This window comes from Myxocyprinus asiaticus, chromosome 2, assembly GCF_019703515.2.
Source record: "Myxocyprinus asiaticus isolate MX2 ecotype Aquarium Trade chromosome 2, UBuf_Myxa_2, whole genome shotgun sequence".
In the NCBI taxonomy this organism is placed as follows: Eukaryota; Metazoa; Chordata; class Actinopteri; order Cypriniformes; family Catostomidae; genus Myxocyprinus; species Myxocyprinus asiaticus.
Genome location: NC_059345.1, coordinates 55,513,248 through 55,526,697, shown reverse-complemented (window position 1 = coordinate 55,526,697; position 13,450 = coordinate 55,513,248). Strand labels below are relative to the sequence as shown.

General features: G+C 38.7%; 1 protein-coding gene across 3 annotated transcripts in view; it reads right to left on the bottom strand.

Moving 5' to 3' along the window:
• LOC127454604 (leucine-rich repeat and calponin homology domain-containing protein 4-like) overlaps window positions 1–13,450 on the bottom strand; it is a 65,638-nt gene that overhangs the window by 21,490 nt on the left and 30,698 nt on the right. For all 3 annotated transcript variants that reach the window (XM_051721927.1, XM_051721931.1, XM_051721918.1), the window contains exons 2-8: window positions 3,475–3,619; window positions 3,094–3,223; window positions 2,778–2,883; window positions 1,220–1,466; window positions 989–1,094; window positions 477–585; window positions 268–362 (exon numbers count right to left, since the gene is read on the bottom strand). In XM_051721927.1, the coding sequence (XP_051577887.1) occupies window positions 268–362; window positions 477–585; window positions 989–1,094; window positions 1,220–1,466; window positions 2,778–2,883; window positions 3,094–3,223; window positions 3,475–3,619 (938 nt within the window). The remainder of the gene's footprint in view (window positions 1–267; window positions 363–476; window positions 586–988; window positions 1,095–1,219; window positions 1,467–2,777; window positions 2,884–3,093; window positions 3,224–3,474; window positions 3,620–13,450) is intronic.

The window sequence follows — 13,450 nt, the reverse complement described above, 5'->3', positions numbered from 1 at the left end:
CAGAGTGACAATCATTTAAGTATGGTTAAACATATTTTTACGCTGTGGCTTCTATATTTCTTAAAATGTATTGAAACTAGTTTAGGAGTAAAGCTTTTATCATTTATACTCACATAAGATAAAGAAACTCAAAACTAAAAAATCCATTTTATTCTACATAAGGGTCGTCCACACTGATTAACCAACCACTGTCTTATCGTCCCGTAAAAAAACAAAACATTACTTTTATTGTAATCTGAACTCATGACTTCATTAAGTCCTCCTGACCTGAGAGGGCTCTGTATGTGGAGGTTGGCACCTCTCCTCCTCTTCCTCTGTTACACTGTTATACATGAAATCAGCTTGCTCAAGGTCTCCATTCACTACATAGAAGATAAAGGATCAAATGTTATAGAAATAAAGGTTTAGACACAATCAATGGTGTAGCCACATTTCACACCCAGAGAGGTAATTAACATGTAACACTGTGTGTTCACCTTTGGGTGTTTTTAGTAACATGTCTCTCTCCTCTTCCTCCTGAAAATTTGTGTGTTCACGGGAAATCTCTGTCAATCGTAACGAACGCTCTGAGAAATCGTCAGCAGACTGGAACAAGAAAGAAGGTCACATACACATGCACAGCTGCTTAGATCATCCAAATGAAAAGAAAACTCTTGATAAGCAGGCCCAAATGGAACCTGCTGACTTTTTCTCTCACATTTTTTTTAGAAATGGAATCAAGCACAGCAAAATGTGTTAAATTGAGCTGTGAGTACTACACTCTTATTGGCAGCTGAAAGCACAATCAAATTAGCCCCATAAAAGACCCCATGGAATTACTTGATAAGCCGGTTTGGGCAGGGCATATCAAAGGGCTCATTACTGTGGAAACCTGTAGAGCTTTCTGAAGGTGCAGATTCCATGTGGGCCTGTTGATAAGCTTTTAGAAACTTCAGCTGAAATGGTGCATTAGTCTTTAATGGAGTAAAATACCCAGCTCTCCTCATACCTCATTTCCTGACCATCTTTTGCTGCCACTGTCCACACTGTTAAACCCAGAGTCAAGGGCGCCATACTGACTAGGGAACAGGTCCTGATCCAAGAGATTAGAGAGACTACACACACATACAAGCAGAAACATAAGTAGGGTTTTCTTGGAAACAGGCAATTCGAGTTTTTCAACACCCTGCACTGATTGTGAGCCCTCTAAAGACCTCTCGTCCTTGATAATCTCTCTCACCAGCTGTTGAAGGCAGTGGGCCGAAGCGCTTTCTCGAACTGATCCTGGGTCCTCTTGCAGGCCTCCATGTTCAGATACTTAAAGATGTGGAACTTTCCTTTGGAGCAGATCTGGGCTGGGGGCATCTGGAGGGGGTTGTTGTCGAGGATGATGGTTTGGAGGTGCCGCAGATGGCGGTAACAAACAGGCACGTGAGATATGCGGTTGCATGACACATCCAACCGGACGAGAGGCAACTCTGACAACTCTGAGACAAGAGAAGTGCAAATTAGATGATTTAATGTATGTAGATGCAACAGATAGAGATGATTGGATGCAGTTATTGGGATAGTTGTTAATTGGGATGGTGTGAGATCTGTGTCCTAGGTTATTTTAGAGCAGGGATTAGAAACAGTTCAAGGAAGGAAAACCAAAAACAAGTGAAACTTTTTTTTGCAGAGCGTAACCAAAAACCACAATAAAATTCTTTAATTGTTCCAAAGTGAAAATATAATTTTAAAATGCTTGTTACTGGTTAATAACATTAGTAAACTTTCCAATTTCCACCACTTCCTGTTGCCCAAAAAAAATTAAGCTTTTCTACATTTAGTTGAACATGATGAGCATGTGCTATGTAACACAATATTCCCTTATGTAACATTAACTAATGCAGTGGATCTCAATAGTTTTTGGTCACGCCCCCTTTTAAAGAAGAAACACGTTTTACAATTTTTATTCGTGAAACACGAATGAGGAATGAAAGATATTGACTGCAACTGTCAAGCTCCAAAAGCACATAAAAGCACCATCAAGTCATCAATATCACTCGTACGTTATATTTAAATTCTTCTGAAGCCATGCAATTTTGTCGTGTGAGGAACAGTCACGAAATTTAAGTGTTAATTCACCTAATCATCTGACGTGCGTGCAAAAAACGTCTTTGTTTAACTATAAAGCGCAATGCAGTTAGTGCACCTGACACCAAATAAGTATAAACGCCTCGGGCCAGTGAAAGTTGCGCGCACAGGACGCACGCACTACAGTGCCAGGCGAAAGTATAAACAAGGCTTGTGAAGAAAAAGGCGGAGGAAATGTGTGTGTGTGTGACAGGGGGCCTGGGTAGCTCAGTGGATAAGACGCTGGCTACCACCCGTGGAGTTCGCTAGTTCGATTCCCAGTGCGTGCTGAGTGACTCCAGCCAGGTCTCCTAAGCAACCAAATTGGCCTGGTTGCTAGGGAGGGTAGAGTCACATGGGGTAACCTCCTCATGGTCGCTATAATGTGGCTCGTTCTAGGTGGGCGCGTGGTGAGTTGAGTGTGGATGCCACGGTGAATGGCGTGAACCCTCCACACGTGCTATGTCTCCGTGGCAACGCGCTCAACAAGCCACATGATAAGATGTGTGGGTTGACGGTATCAGACGCGGAGGCAACTGAGATTCGTCCTCCGCCACCCGGATTGAGGCGAGTCACTACGCGACCATGAGAACTTAAAAAGCACATTGGGAATTGTGCATTCCAAATTGGGAGAAAAAGGAAAAAAAATTAGGTGTGTGTGAAAATGTGTTTGGGATACAGACCTTCAGGTAAAGCTGTAAGCTGGTTTCTTCTCAAATTTAAATCCCTTAAACATTCTAACTGGCCCAGCTCAACAGGCAGAGACTGCAGCTCATTACAACTCACATCCTGATGCAGAGACAAACAGCAAGAAAGAGACAGAGAGAAAGATTAAGGAAATAACAGTGTAAGAGCAGGGACAAAATATTGTGTGTATCTGCAAAGATCACGGACAATAAAGACCACTTAATTAAGATTTCGGAAATACTACATATACCACAGTGTTGAGAACCCTTTGTAACTAGGTGTCAGTCACACTTGTATGTGAGTTGTACTTACCAGTTGACGTAGGTGTGTGAGGGTGTGTATAGTGGCCGGCAGAACTGATAACTTGTTGTTGCTGACGATGAGCACCCGCAGTAGAGGGAGCTGACATACTGACAGCGGGAGACTGGACAGCTGGTTACGACTACACAAAGTGTGAAAGACAGAGAGAGAGACAGAGACAGAAAGGGGGAATTTCAAATGACGTGAATGAATGCAATCAAACTCCAGTACAAAAGATGCCACGACAGATTTATATACAATCCTTTCAATTTCTCCAACCGCAGAGAAGCTGAAATTTCACTCAGGGAGAGCGGATTATTCTGTGGGTCACATTCTCAAGTATGTGACGAACTAAAGAGTGAGGATGGTGTAAATGTGTGTTTGTGTGTGCACCTGAGGTTGAGGTAGGTGAGAGCTTGCAGCTGGCACAGGTTGGGCGTGAGGGATCGCACACAGTTGTGGTACAGGCTAAGCGTCTCCAGGGAAACAAATTGACACACCGCCTCTGGCACCTCACAGAGCCGGTTCTTCGACAGGTCTAAAAGAAAGAACCACCAATCACATTTAGTACAGGACAATGAATGACTAATCACAGACACAGTTACATGATTGACAGCCTTCAGGCAAACAAAACTACAGAACATATACACAACAAACATCCCCCTTACAACAGAGGAGGTCAAACTTCAGTTTAATATAAATATAATAAAAGTTAAACAAATAAATGGGTTAACCTCATGGCAACATATCCAGGTCATATTTCATACAAAAATCAAAAGAAAAAGAATGATTAAAACAAAGCCTAGTTTTGGACCATTAAGATTTTTTGCATTGTGACCTTAATAACAAGGTTACTGTCATTACCGCATTGTATCCAGACATTTACATGAGTTTCTCTTTTTAATAATTCTCATTAGTCAAAGAGGATTCTCATTAGATTGTAATTACTGTAATACCATCATTTACTATATTACTGTGCAAAATTACTTATATAATGTAATACAATGTTTTTTTTTAATCAGCATAAATGCAGCACTACAAATACTACAATGATGTATAAATACTTTACAATTTAAGTAATACATTTGGAATGTGCAGAAAAATAATTAAACGTTAAAAAAAATAAAATCTCACAAAATTTGCCTATATTTTTATACCAAATATAATTATATATAATATAATTATATAAAAGACTTTTTGAGATTCACCCAAACCAAAACAGACAAACTAGAGTGGATTTGATTGAAACAATTTTGTCATAACATTTTCTTTGAGTCCTATTCAATGGCAATAGAGCATTCAGACTATGCACCTATTGTCTAGCATACGCATTCAAATACTTTGTGCTGTTTTTGGTTTTTGTTATCCAGGGACAGGAAGCACACATGCAGCCATGAAGTTTTCCAAAGGGAACAAAAACTTTTTTATAGGAATTTAGATTTCAGTCGATTTTTGACAGCAACTGAGGATGTGAGCTTTTGGCCTGAATATAGCTCCATATGCCAATTCCGTTCCATATTGTCATTCTAGACAGAAGTTGCTCTCTCAGATATAATCGTGAAATACACACACTCCCTCTGTGGCACTGGTCTTAGGGTCAGGATGTATTTCTGAAAAGGGGAGGATTTTAATTACAGGGCCGAGAAAGCTTAGTACAGGGTGTGCGAATGTGAGTGTAAGGGTGACTGTTGGTCCATGTGATTAGAGAGACAAACCAGACAGAGCAAAAACAAACAAAAACACAGAGATAAGGTTTAATGAAGGAAAGTGTGTAATGTTTGCACTGTACATTAGTGTTTTCAAGTATAGAACAATTTTATGCCTTTCAGATTCAGCTCGGCTAAATTTCGACAGATAACCCTCTTGATGATCATCAACCAAACCAAAGTTAGTTTCACACAATGAGAACAATAGCGTGGAAGTGCGTGTGAGTGTGTGCGTTTTTTCTCTTCATCTCTGCACTGTCCAATTGTCCAACCTGCTCTCCTTTTCAAAATCTTTTGTTCAGCTGTTTTATTTGGCAAGGAAGCATTTCCCGCCTCTGTTCCCAGTGGGAACTAAAGATTCCCAGGGGCAGCCCACATTTCCCACAATGCTCTTCACTTCTGTGCACTCATACCAGCCTAACATGGCACAGATCAAGAGAAATGCCAATGTGCCCACAACATTAAGCAAAAAGATATGGGGGGGCCCGGGTAGCTAAGCGAGTAAAGACGCAGACTACCATCCCTGGAGTCGCGAGTTCGAATCCAGGGCATGCTGAGTGACTCCAGCCAGGTCTCCTAAGCAACCAAATTGGCCCGGTTGCTAGGGAAGGTAGTCACATGGGGTAACCTCCTCGTGGTCACTATAATGTGGTTCTCACTCTCAGTGGGGTGTGTGGTGAGTTGTGCGTGGATGGCACGGAGAATAGCATGAAGCCTCCACACGAGCTAGGTCTCCGCGGTAACGTGCTAAACAAGCCACGTGATAAGATGATTGACTGTCTCAGACGCGGAGGCAACTGAGATTTGTCCTCCACTACCCGGATTGAGGCGAGTCACTACGTCACCACGAGGATTTAGAGCGCATTGGGAATTGGGCATTCCAAATTGGGGAGAAAAAAAAAAGATATGTACAAATCTGTATATAGTTGAAATGCTTCTGAAACATGAAACTTTTATATTCACTCCAATGCATAAAACGAATAAAACAAATTATCATTGCATGCTACTATATATTAATTTACATAAACTATTAATTATATATTTATTAATTTATTCCACGGCTCAATGGAAAACTCAAATGATCACACATCCAGGTATTGCGAGTCATCTTTCCTACTTCTCATAACACTCTGCGATCTCTACAAACAAGCTAATAAAATAATGTAAACACAAATCAATATTTCATATCCATTTATTTACTTATTTAGCCATTAGTCTTGTACGAAGCAAGATACTAAGCAGTCAGTTAGACATTTTGCGCAAATTAAACACCAACAGAACTCTGACGCAAACCGGAGGTGGAATTCAGCCGTTTCTAGAGACTCTTACTTCTCAAATAACAACATAACTTCAACATAAATCAACACTTCATGTCTTTCAATATTTATTTGGTAGGTAGCCAAGGTATAAGCAGAATAATGTACAGTTAGCCTTTGTCGCAAAATAAACCCCTTCAGGTCCATTAGCCCTTACTATTTAATAATTAAAGCTGAGAAAGCATCAACTAATAATTTAACATTTCAGATTACAGCTTTAAAACATGCCTGTACTCACCTGAAAATGCAAATTTTCTCATCATTTACTCATGCCATCTCAAACTTATATGACTTTCTTCTGCCAAAGACAAACAAATTTATGTCTGAATTTATGTCAATGCTTGTCTGAAGTTTGAAAGCCTCCCCATTCACTATAATTCCATGACCAAAAAAAAAAACAAACCAAAAAAAAAATTGCTCTTTTTGCTCGAGTGGTGCGATGTGTTAAATTCTGGCTCAACTATTGGTGTGAGTTTGAGATGGGACCACATGTTTGACCAACCAATGGAAAACAGGTGGAGTGTTTGGGAAACCTGTTTTGTCTGGTGCATCTACATTTATATTTATTCATTTAGCAGACGCTTTTATCCAAAGTGACTTATCTTTCTTTCGCCACATCACTACAGAACACCTAGTGTCAGAAATTACACACTTCACCTTTTATGAGAATTTCTGCCTGGGTTGCATTGCTAAATAGCGGTTGACCAATATATAATGCTGAGGCTGATAAATCAACCAATATTCAGAATTTTTTAATTATCGGATATCGCAAGGGTGCCGAGAATTCCCTGCTTGCATGGGAAGGAGCCATCTGAGAAATGTTAACGACCAATCACAGTTTGTTTTGTTGTTACGTGCCATTGTGTTACTACAATAATAGACTCTTGACTCACAAATGTTAAACACTCTAATATCTTCTTCGTATTCTACCAGCCTGGATCAAAACTCTGTTCCTCTAACTCACGATTGTTGCATGAAGGTCAGTCCGTGACACTCCAAGCAGGCGATCCGAGCCGTGTTAACTGAAAGCTGTCAGGAGACTGTTGTACACTGGATCCGCACAAGCGCGAGAGAGCAACATCAAAGTAAAAGCGCTTCACGTGTGCTATAAGTACATTTCATAAACACTGTGCACTGTATGCACAGTTAGTTTGTTTCGTTCTTTTGTGAGAAAATGCCATTGCGAATGCACACATGCAGTCTGTGGTGGCTGGACTACTGTGTGTACTATTTCCTTCTTCCTAATATATTAACATAAAAAATATTCAAATCAATTACTACAATTTAATGACTAAACAGAAACTGCTAAGATTTAAAACAATTCGGCATCGGCCATTAAAAAAGAAAAAACATATCAGTCGACCACTATTGCTTAGTGCTTTAATTTATGCTCTTGCAGTGTTTACATTGTGTTCCTGAAAATAGTAGCCTTAATGTATCACTTTCTCTACAGCGGCTCACAAACACCTCCTGTGTGAGGTTTCAAGTTGTGCTCAGCCTCAATTGCACGTACCAATGATTATTCTGGTATGACAAAAATCGCTAGCCATTAGGCAGGACTGTATTTCAATATTACCCTAAGGGTCTCACTCTAAATATCTTCTCTGTGTGTGTGTGTGTGCTTGATCGTGAGAAGAAGAGACTTCTTAAAAGTGGCAGGTGGTCTGACCCCTTCTCTCTCTATCTCACCACATCTCTCTCTCTCTCTCTCTCTATTTCTCAGCCGTCTTTTTATCCCTGCTAGTGTCTCTTCAGTGTAACTGTAGCTGGTTTTGCATCTGCTGTGTGTGAGAGAGTGTTAATCAACACACACACACACACACACACACACACACACACACACACACACACACACACACACACACACACACAGGCACATATCCTCTCCACACCCTCCATTCCTTCTCTGGCCCTGGAAGGAGATTACACCGGTTATCTTGCAGACTCCCTCATGGTTAATTTCAGACACATAAACAAAACAAGGCCTAATTATGCTTTAAGCTCCACACAAGCTCTATGTAACATTTGCTAACCAGATGACTTATTGTGCAACAGCTGAAGTTTGTTGAAGTTTGCTGATGGTCTCCTTGAAGGCCAGGTGAGGTCACACGTAAAGATTTGACTCTTTATACCTGTAGCCAGGAGCAGTACAGTCACCACTGTGCGTGTTAACACATAGACAAGACCTGATGTGTCATGCACCGAGTCACCATTAACTCAGATATTTATCTGAACAAAACCTGCATGTAATGCTCCATTGCTGTGTCTTGTGCTAAACAAACAGATAGTTTCGCCCAAAAGCCATGCCACTGGTTCAGCCAAAAGTTGACTTATGGGATCTCTCAAATAAAGAGAGCAATGTTTTGAAAGTACAACAGTGAATATTTATATACGTTTAATTACAATTAACTAATCGGCACATTAATTAAAAATTGTAATCAATTGACAGCCCTAGTTTTCCATTCAACAAAAGTGAATGAAGAGAAACGCTTTGGTCGCGTAGAAACTGAACTTAAGATGCTTCAGATGTATAACATTTTTCAAACCTGTTAATTCGACATGCAAACTCCGTTATACCTCATCTCCGTAAGCGAGTGACGTGATAAAATTCTAGCTTCTGTTTATAGGCTAATGAACAAAGCTGTCTACATTGCAAGCGATCTAGTCTTGGTGCTCCCTTATTACTGTTTATTACTATATTATCACCATTACGGTCCGGCTACGATAGACATCCAGAAACGGAGTGTAATGAATTACATAAACGATCGCATTATTGTGCTAACAGGTGTGTGTACATGTGCTGAAAGTTCATTAGACATTTTGAGAGTTTGTTCTTTTCAATTTAACATCTTTTTTGTTTTGAAATGGCATTATTACTGAGGATGAAAAGGAAGAGTGTTTTTCCTGAACTGTCTGTGAGTAGTAACGATGTTTTCAACTGTTTTCATGCTGTGATGCTAAATTAATAATTCTACAGTGGAAGACCATAATTATTAGATGAGACATGTACAGTAGTGAGATGTTTTATCACATTTGAAATTAATTGTATTATGACTGTCCTCATTCCTGCCAGCAATTCACTTTCTTCTGAGTGTCTTTGCAGAATGTGCATGTCTTCTCTAAAGGGAAAAAGGTGATTTGGAAGCAGCAAGACAGTCCTGTAATACACATAAATTATTTTTTTATATTACGTTTCTGTAATTTTTAATGCTGCGTTAGTACATAACATAACGATTGTTTACGCTTAACCAGAAGTTCCACCCACATCGCCTGCAGAGCATCATGGGACATGGGTATTTTTTCTACCTTGTGATTCAATTTTAATAAGTACATATTACTATACATACAGTATTAATAATAATATAATAAATACTATCATACTGATAATAAACAACATTAAATATTATGTGTCTTTAATATACATATTATCTGTTTTAAATATAAATCATAACTGATTTAGCAACAAGGTTCTCTCTCAGTATTTAATCTGTTAACATTTCCAATGCATTTTGTCAACATGAATATGTATTAAATTATTATAAAATGCTAATTTTTAAGATGTGAAAATTGTAAACTGGTCAATGCAAATTAATAAACAGTATAAACCAAAATACAGAAGATGCTTGAAAGTGAATGAGGCAGAAATTATTACGGTGCAAATGATATGTAAAATACAGAATATATAGAATGGTCATATACAGTTGAAGTCAGAAGTTTACATACAACTTAGTCAAATACATTAAACTCAGTTTTTCACAATTCCTGACATTTAATCGAAGAAAACATTCCCTGTCTTAGGTCAGTTAGGATCACTACTTTATTTTAAGAGTGTGAAATATCAGAATAATAGTAGAGTGAATGATTTATTTCAGCTTTTATTTCTTTCCTCACATTCCCAGTGGGTCAGAAGTTTACATACACTTTGTTAGTATTTGGTAGCATTGCCTTTGTTTAACTTGGGTCAAACACTTTGGGTAGCCTTCCACAAGTTTCTCACAATAATTTGCTGGAACTGGCCCATTCCTCCAGACAGAACTGGTGTAACTGAGTCAGGTTTGTAGGCCTCCTTGCTCGCACATGCTTTTTCGCTCACAAATTTTCTATCAAACTGACGTCAGGGCTTTGTGATGCCACTCCAATTCCTTGACTTTGGAGGTATGCTTGGGCTCATTGTCCATTTGGAAGACCCATTTGCAACCGAGCTTTAACTTCCTGGCTGATGTCTTGAGGATTTGCTTCAATATATCCATATAATTTTCCTTCCTCATGATGCCATCTATTTTGTGAAGTGCACCAGTCCCTCCTGCAGCAAAGCACCCCCACAACATGATGCTGCCACCCCCAGGCTTCACGATTGGGATGGTGTTCTTCGGCTTGCAAGACTCACCCTTTTTCCTCCAAACATAACGATGGTCATTATGGCCAAACAGTAACATTTTTGTTTCATTAGACCAGAGGACATTTCTCTGATCTTTGTCCCCATGTGCAATTGCAAACTGTAGTCTGGCTTTTATATGGTGGTTTTGGAGCAGTGGATTCTTCCTTGCTGAGCAGCCTTTCAGGTTATGTAGATATAGATACTTGTCTGCCTGTTTCCTCCAGCGTCTTCACAAGGTCCTTTGCTGTTGTTCTGGGATTGATTTGCACTTTTTGCACCAAACTATGTTCATCTCTAGGAGACAGAATGCGTCTCATTCCTGAGTGGTATGATGGCTGGGTGGTCCTATGGTGTTAATACTTGTGTACTATTGTTTGTACAGATTAACATGGTACCTTCAGGTGTTTGGAAATTGCTCCCAAGAATGAACCAAACTTGTGGAGGTCCACAATTTTTTTTTTCTGAGTTCTTAGCTGATTTCTTTTGATTTTCCCATGACGTCAAGCAAAGAGGCATGGAGTTTGAAGGTAGAGCTTAATATGAATTCACAGGTACACCTCCAATTCAGTATACATCCTATCAGAAGCTAATTGGCTAATTGTCTAAAGGCTTGACATCATTTTCTGGAATTTTCCAAGCTGCTTAAAGGCACAGCTAACTAAAATTCTGACCCACTAGAATTGTTACATAGTCAATTAAAAGTAGTGCCCGACCGATATATCGGTCAGCCAATATTATCCTTTCACCGATATATCGTATTGGCGTATACGTTTACCAATATGCGCAGATATGAAAACTTTTTTCAGACCATATAATGCAGAAAACAATGCTTTAGAATTGGTGTCATAACGTAGTTTGTCCAGCAGAGAGTGCTCCGACTCCACTGTTTACAGAGCTGAGCTGACGGTGGCTCTGCAGACAGGGTGGAGTTAAGCGATGCAGAGTTAAGCAGTGTCTTCTCGGTAGGTTGCTAACTAGTTTGTGAAATACATACTGGAAAGTTAATAAACAATAACCCCATCATTTTCCCTTTTTAATATAATGTTAACCCTGTCCCTGACAACTATGTCATTCATGTTTATCACATCTGTTTGCTGTGTTAGCCAGCTACATTTTGTTAGTGCAGTCAGTAACGTAGCAGATTGAAAGGTAAGCATCAGAGCATCTTTTTGAAGCTCAGCAGACAACAGTGCGGTGGTGGATTGTGTCTGTTGAGTGTTGATTTCACGCTACATTGTTACCTAGTTGGTGAGACGCAATGTTGAAAAGTAAATGAAGTCCATCTTTTACTCTCCGTGACAACGAGCTTATAGCTAACTAGCTAACAGCATAGCTACTTTCATTGCTTGTCAGCTGAGTGGAAGCTAATGTGTAAACATGTATTCACCAAACTGTTTTGTTCAGAATTCACAGTTTGGTAACCCTTTCAACCAAACAATTCCAGTCATTGCATTTTTAAAATGTAATATTTAAAAGTCTGGTTTTCCACTGTTGAAAGTTTCCCCTGAACTTGTATAGCAGAATATGGTGTAGCAGAATACGGTGTAACACCGCTTGACTCGGCAGATGTAAATGCTTCTTGTGTTACAACCTGCCTCTAATTGACTGGCAGTATTGAAACAGTTAGCATGTGACTGATACTAAACAGTACTGATATTTATTTAGCTATTTATTTTAATTTTAATTTATTCTTTATTTAAATGGCCAACAATTGACTGATACTAAACAGTATAGATGTTTATTTAGCTATTTATTTTATTTGAACTTATTCTTTATTTTAATGGTCAGCATTTGACTGATACTAAACAGTACTGATGTTTATTTAGCTATTTATTTTATTTGAATTTATTATTTATTTTAATGGTCAGCAATTGACTGATACTAAACATACAGTACTGATGTTTATTTAGCTATTTATTTTATTTGTATTTATTCTTTATTTTAATGGTCAGTATTTGACTGATACTAAACAGTACTGATGTTTATTTAGCTATTTATTTTATTTGAATTTATTATTGATTTTCTCAGTGTTCATTTCTAGAATTGTATAATAATAATGTCAAATATTCTTTGATAAAAATATGTGTTTAAGAAAGCAGCCTGCTGAGTACCTTTGCATAATCATATCGGTGAAACTATATCTATATCGGCAACCATATCAGTAATCGGTGAATTTCCCCCCTCTAAAATCTGTATCTGTCTCAAAAATCCCATATCGGTCGGTCTCTAATTAAAAGTGAAAAAATCTTTCTGTAAACAATTGTTGGAAAAATTACTTGTGTCATTTATAAAGTAGATGTCCTAAACGACTTGCCAAAACTATAGGTTGATAATATTAAATCTGTGGAGTGGTTAAAAAATGAGTTTTAATGACTTCAACCTAAGTTTATGTAAACTTCTGACTTCAACTGTATGTTGAAATGTGCAAAAATTGCAGAGCAAATAACATGTTCAAGAGTCAAGTTTAACAGAAGTACAGCAATGGAATATAGGAGTTTTTTTGGAAGGTGAGTAATGACAGAAATTTCATTTTTTGGGGTGAACTATCCTTTTAACTTCCTGTTTAAGTGTTTGTTAAAGGTATTTGCCAAGAACAACAATAAAAATCTCTTGTTAGCTCATGAATGCATCACGTCTTGCTGGGAAACAAGAGACTGATGAGAAGAGCGATAATGTAGGCTGCAACGTATACATCATTCCATCTGAATAAAACTAAAAGGCAAGAATTGAAAAAAGTAGACTCCTCCCACCCCCATGTGCAAATCCCCTCCTTTTGAGCTGGGTTCAGAAATTAATTTCAGGCCCTGTATATGCAAATCACTGCCTGTGAAGTCAATAAATGATTCAGCAGCGAGACATCAAGGCATCTGCCTAAGCTTTCGAATGCAGTCAATGACTTAAAGTTCTGCCTTTTCCTCACTAAATCTGTTGCATGGATTCTGAAGACTTGGAATACAGGACACAAGTCG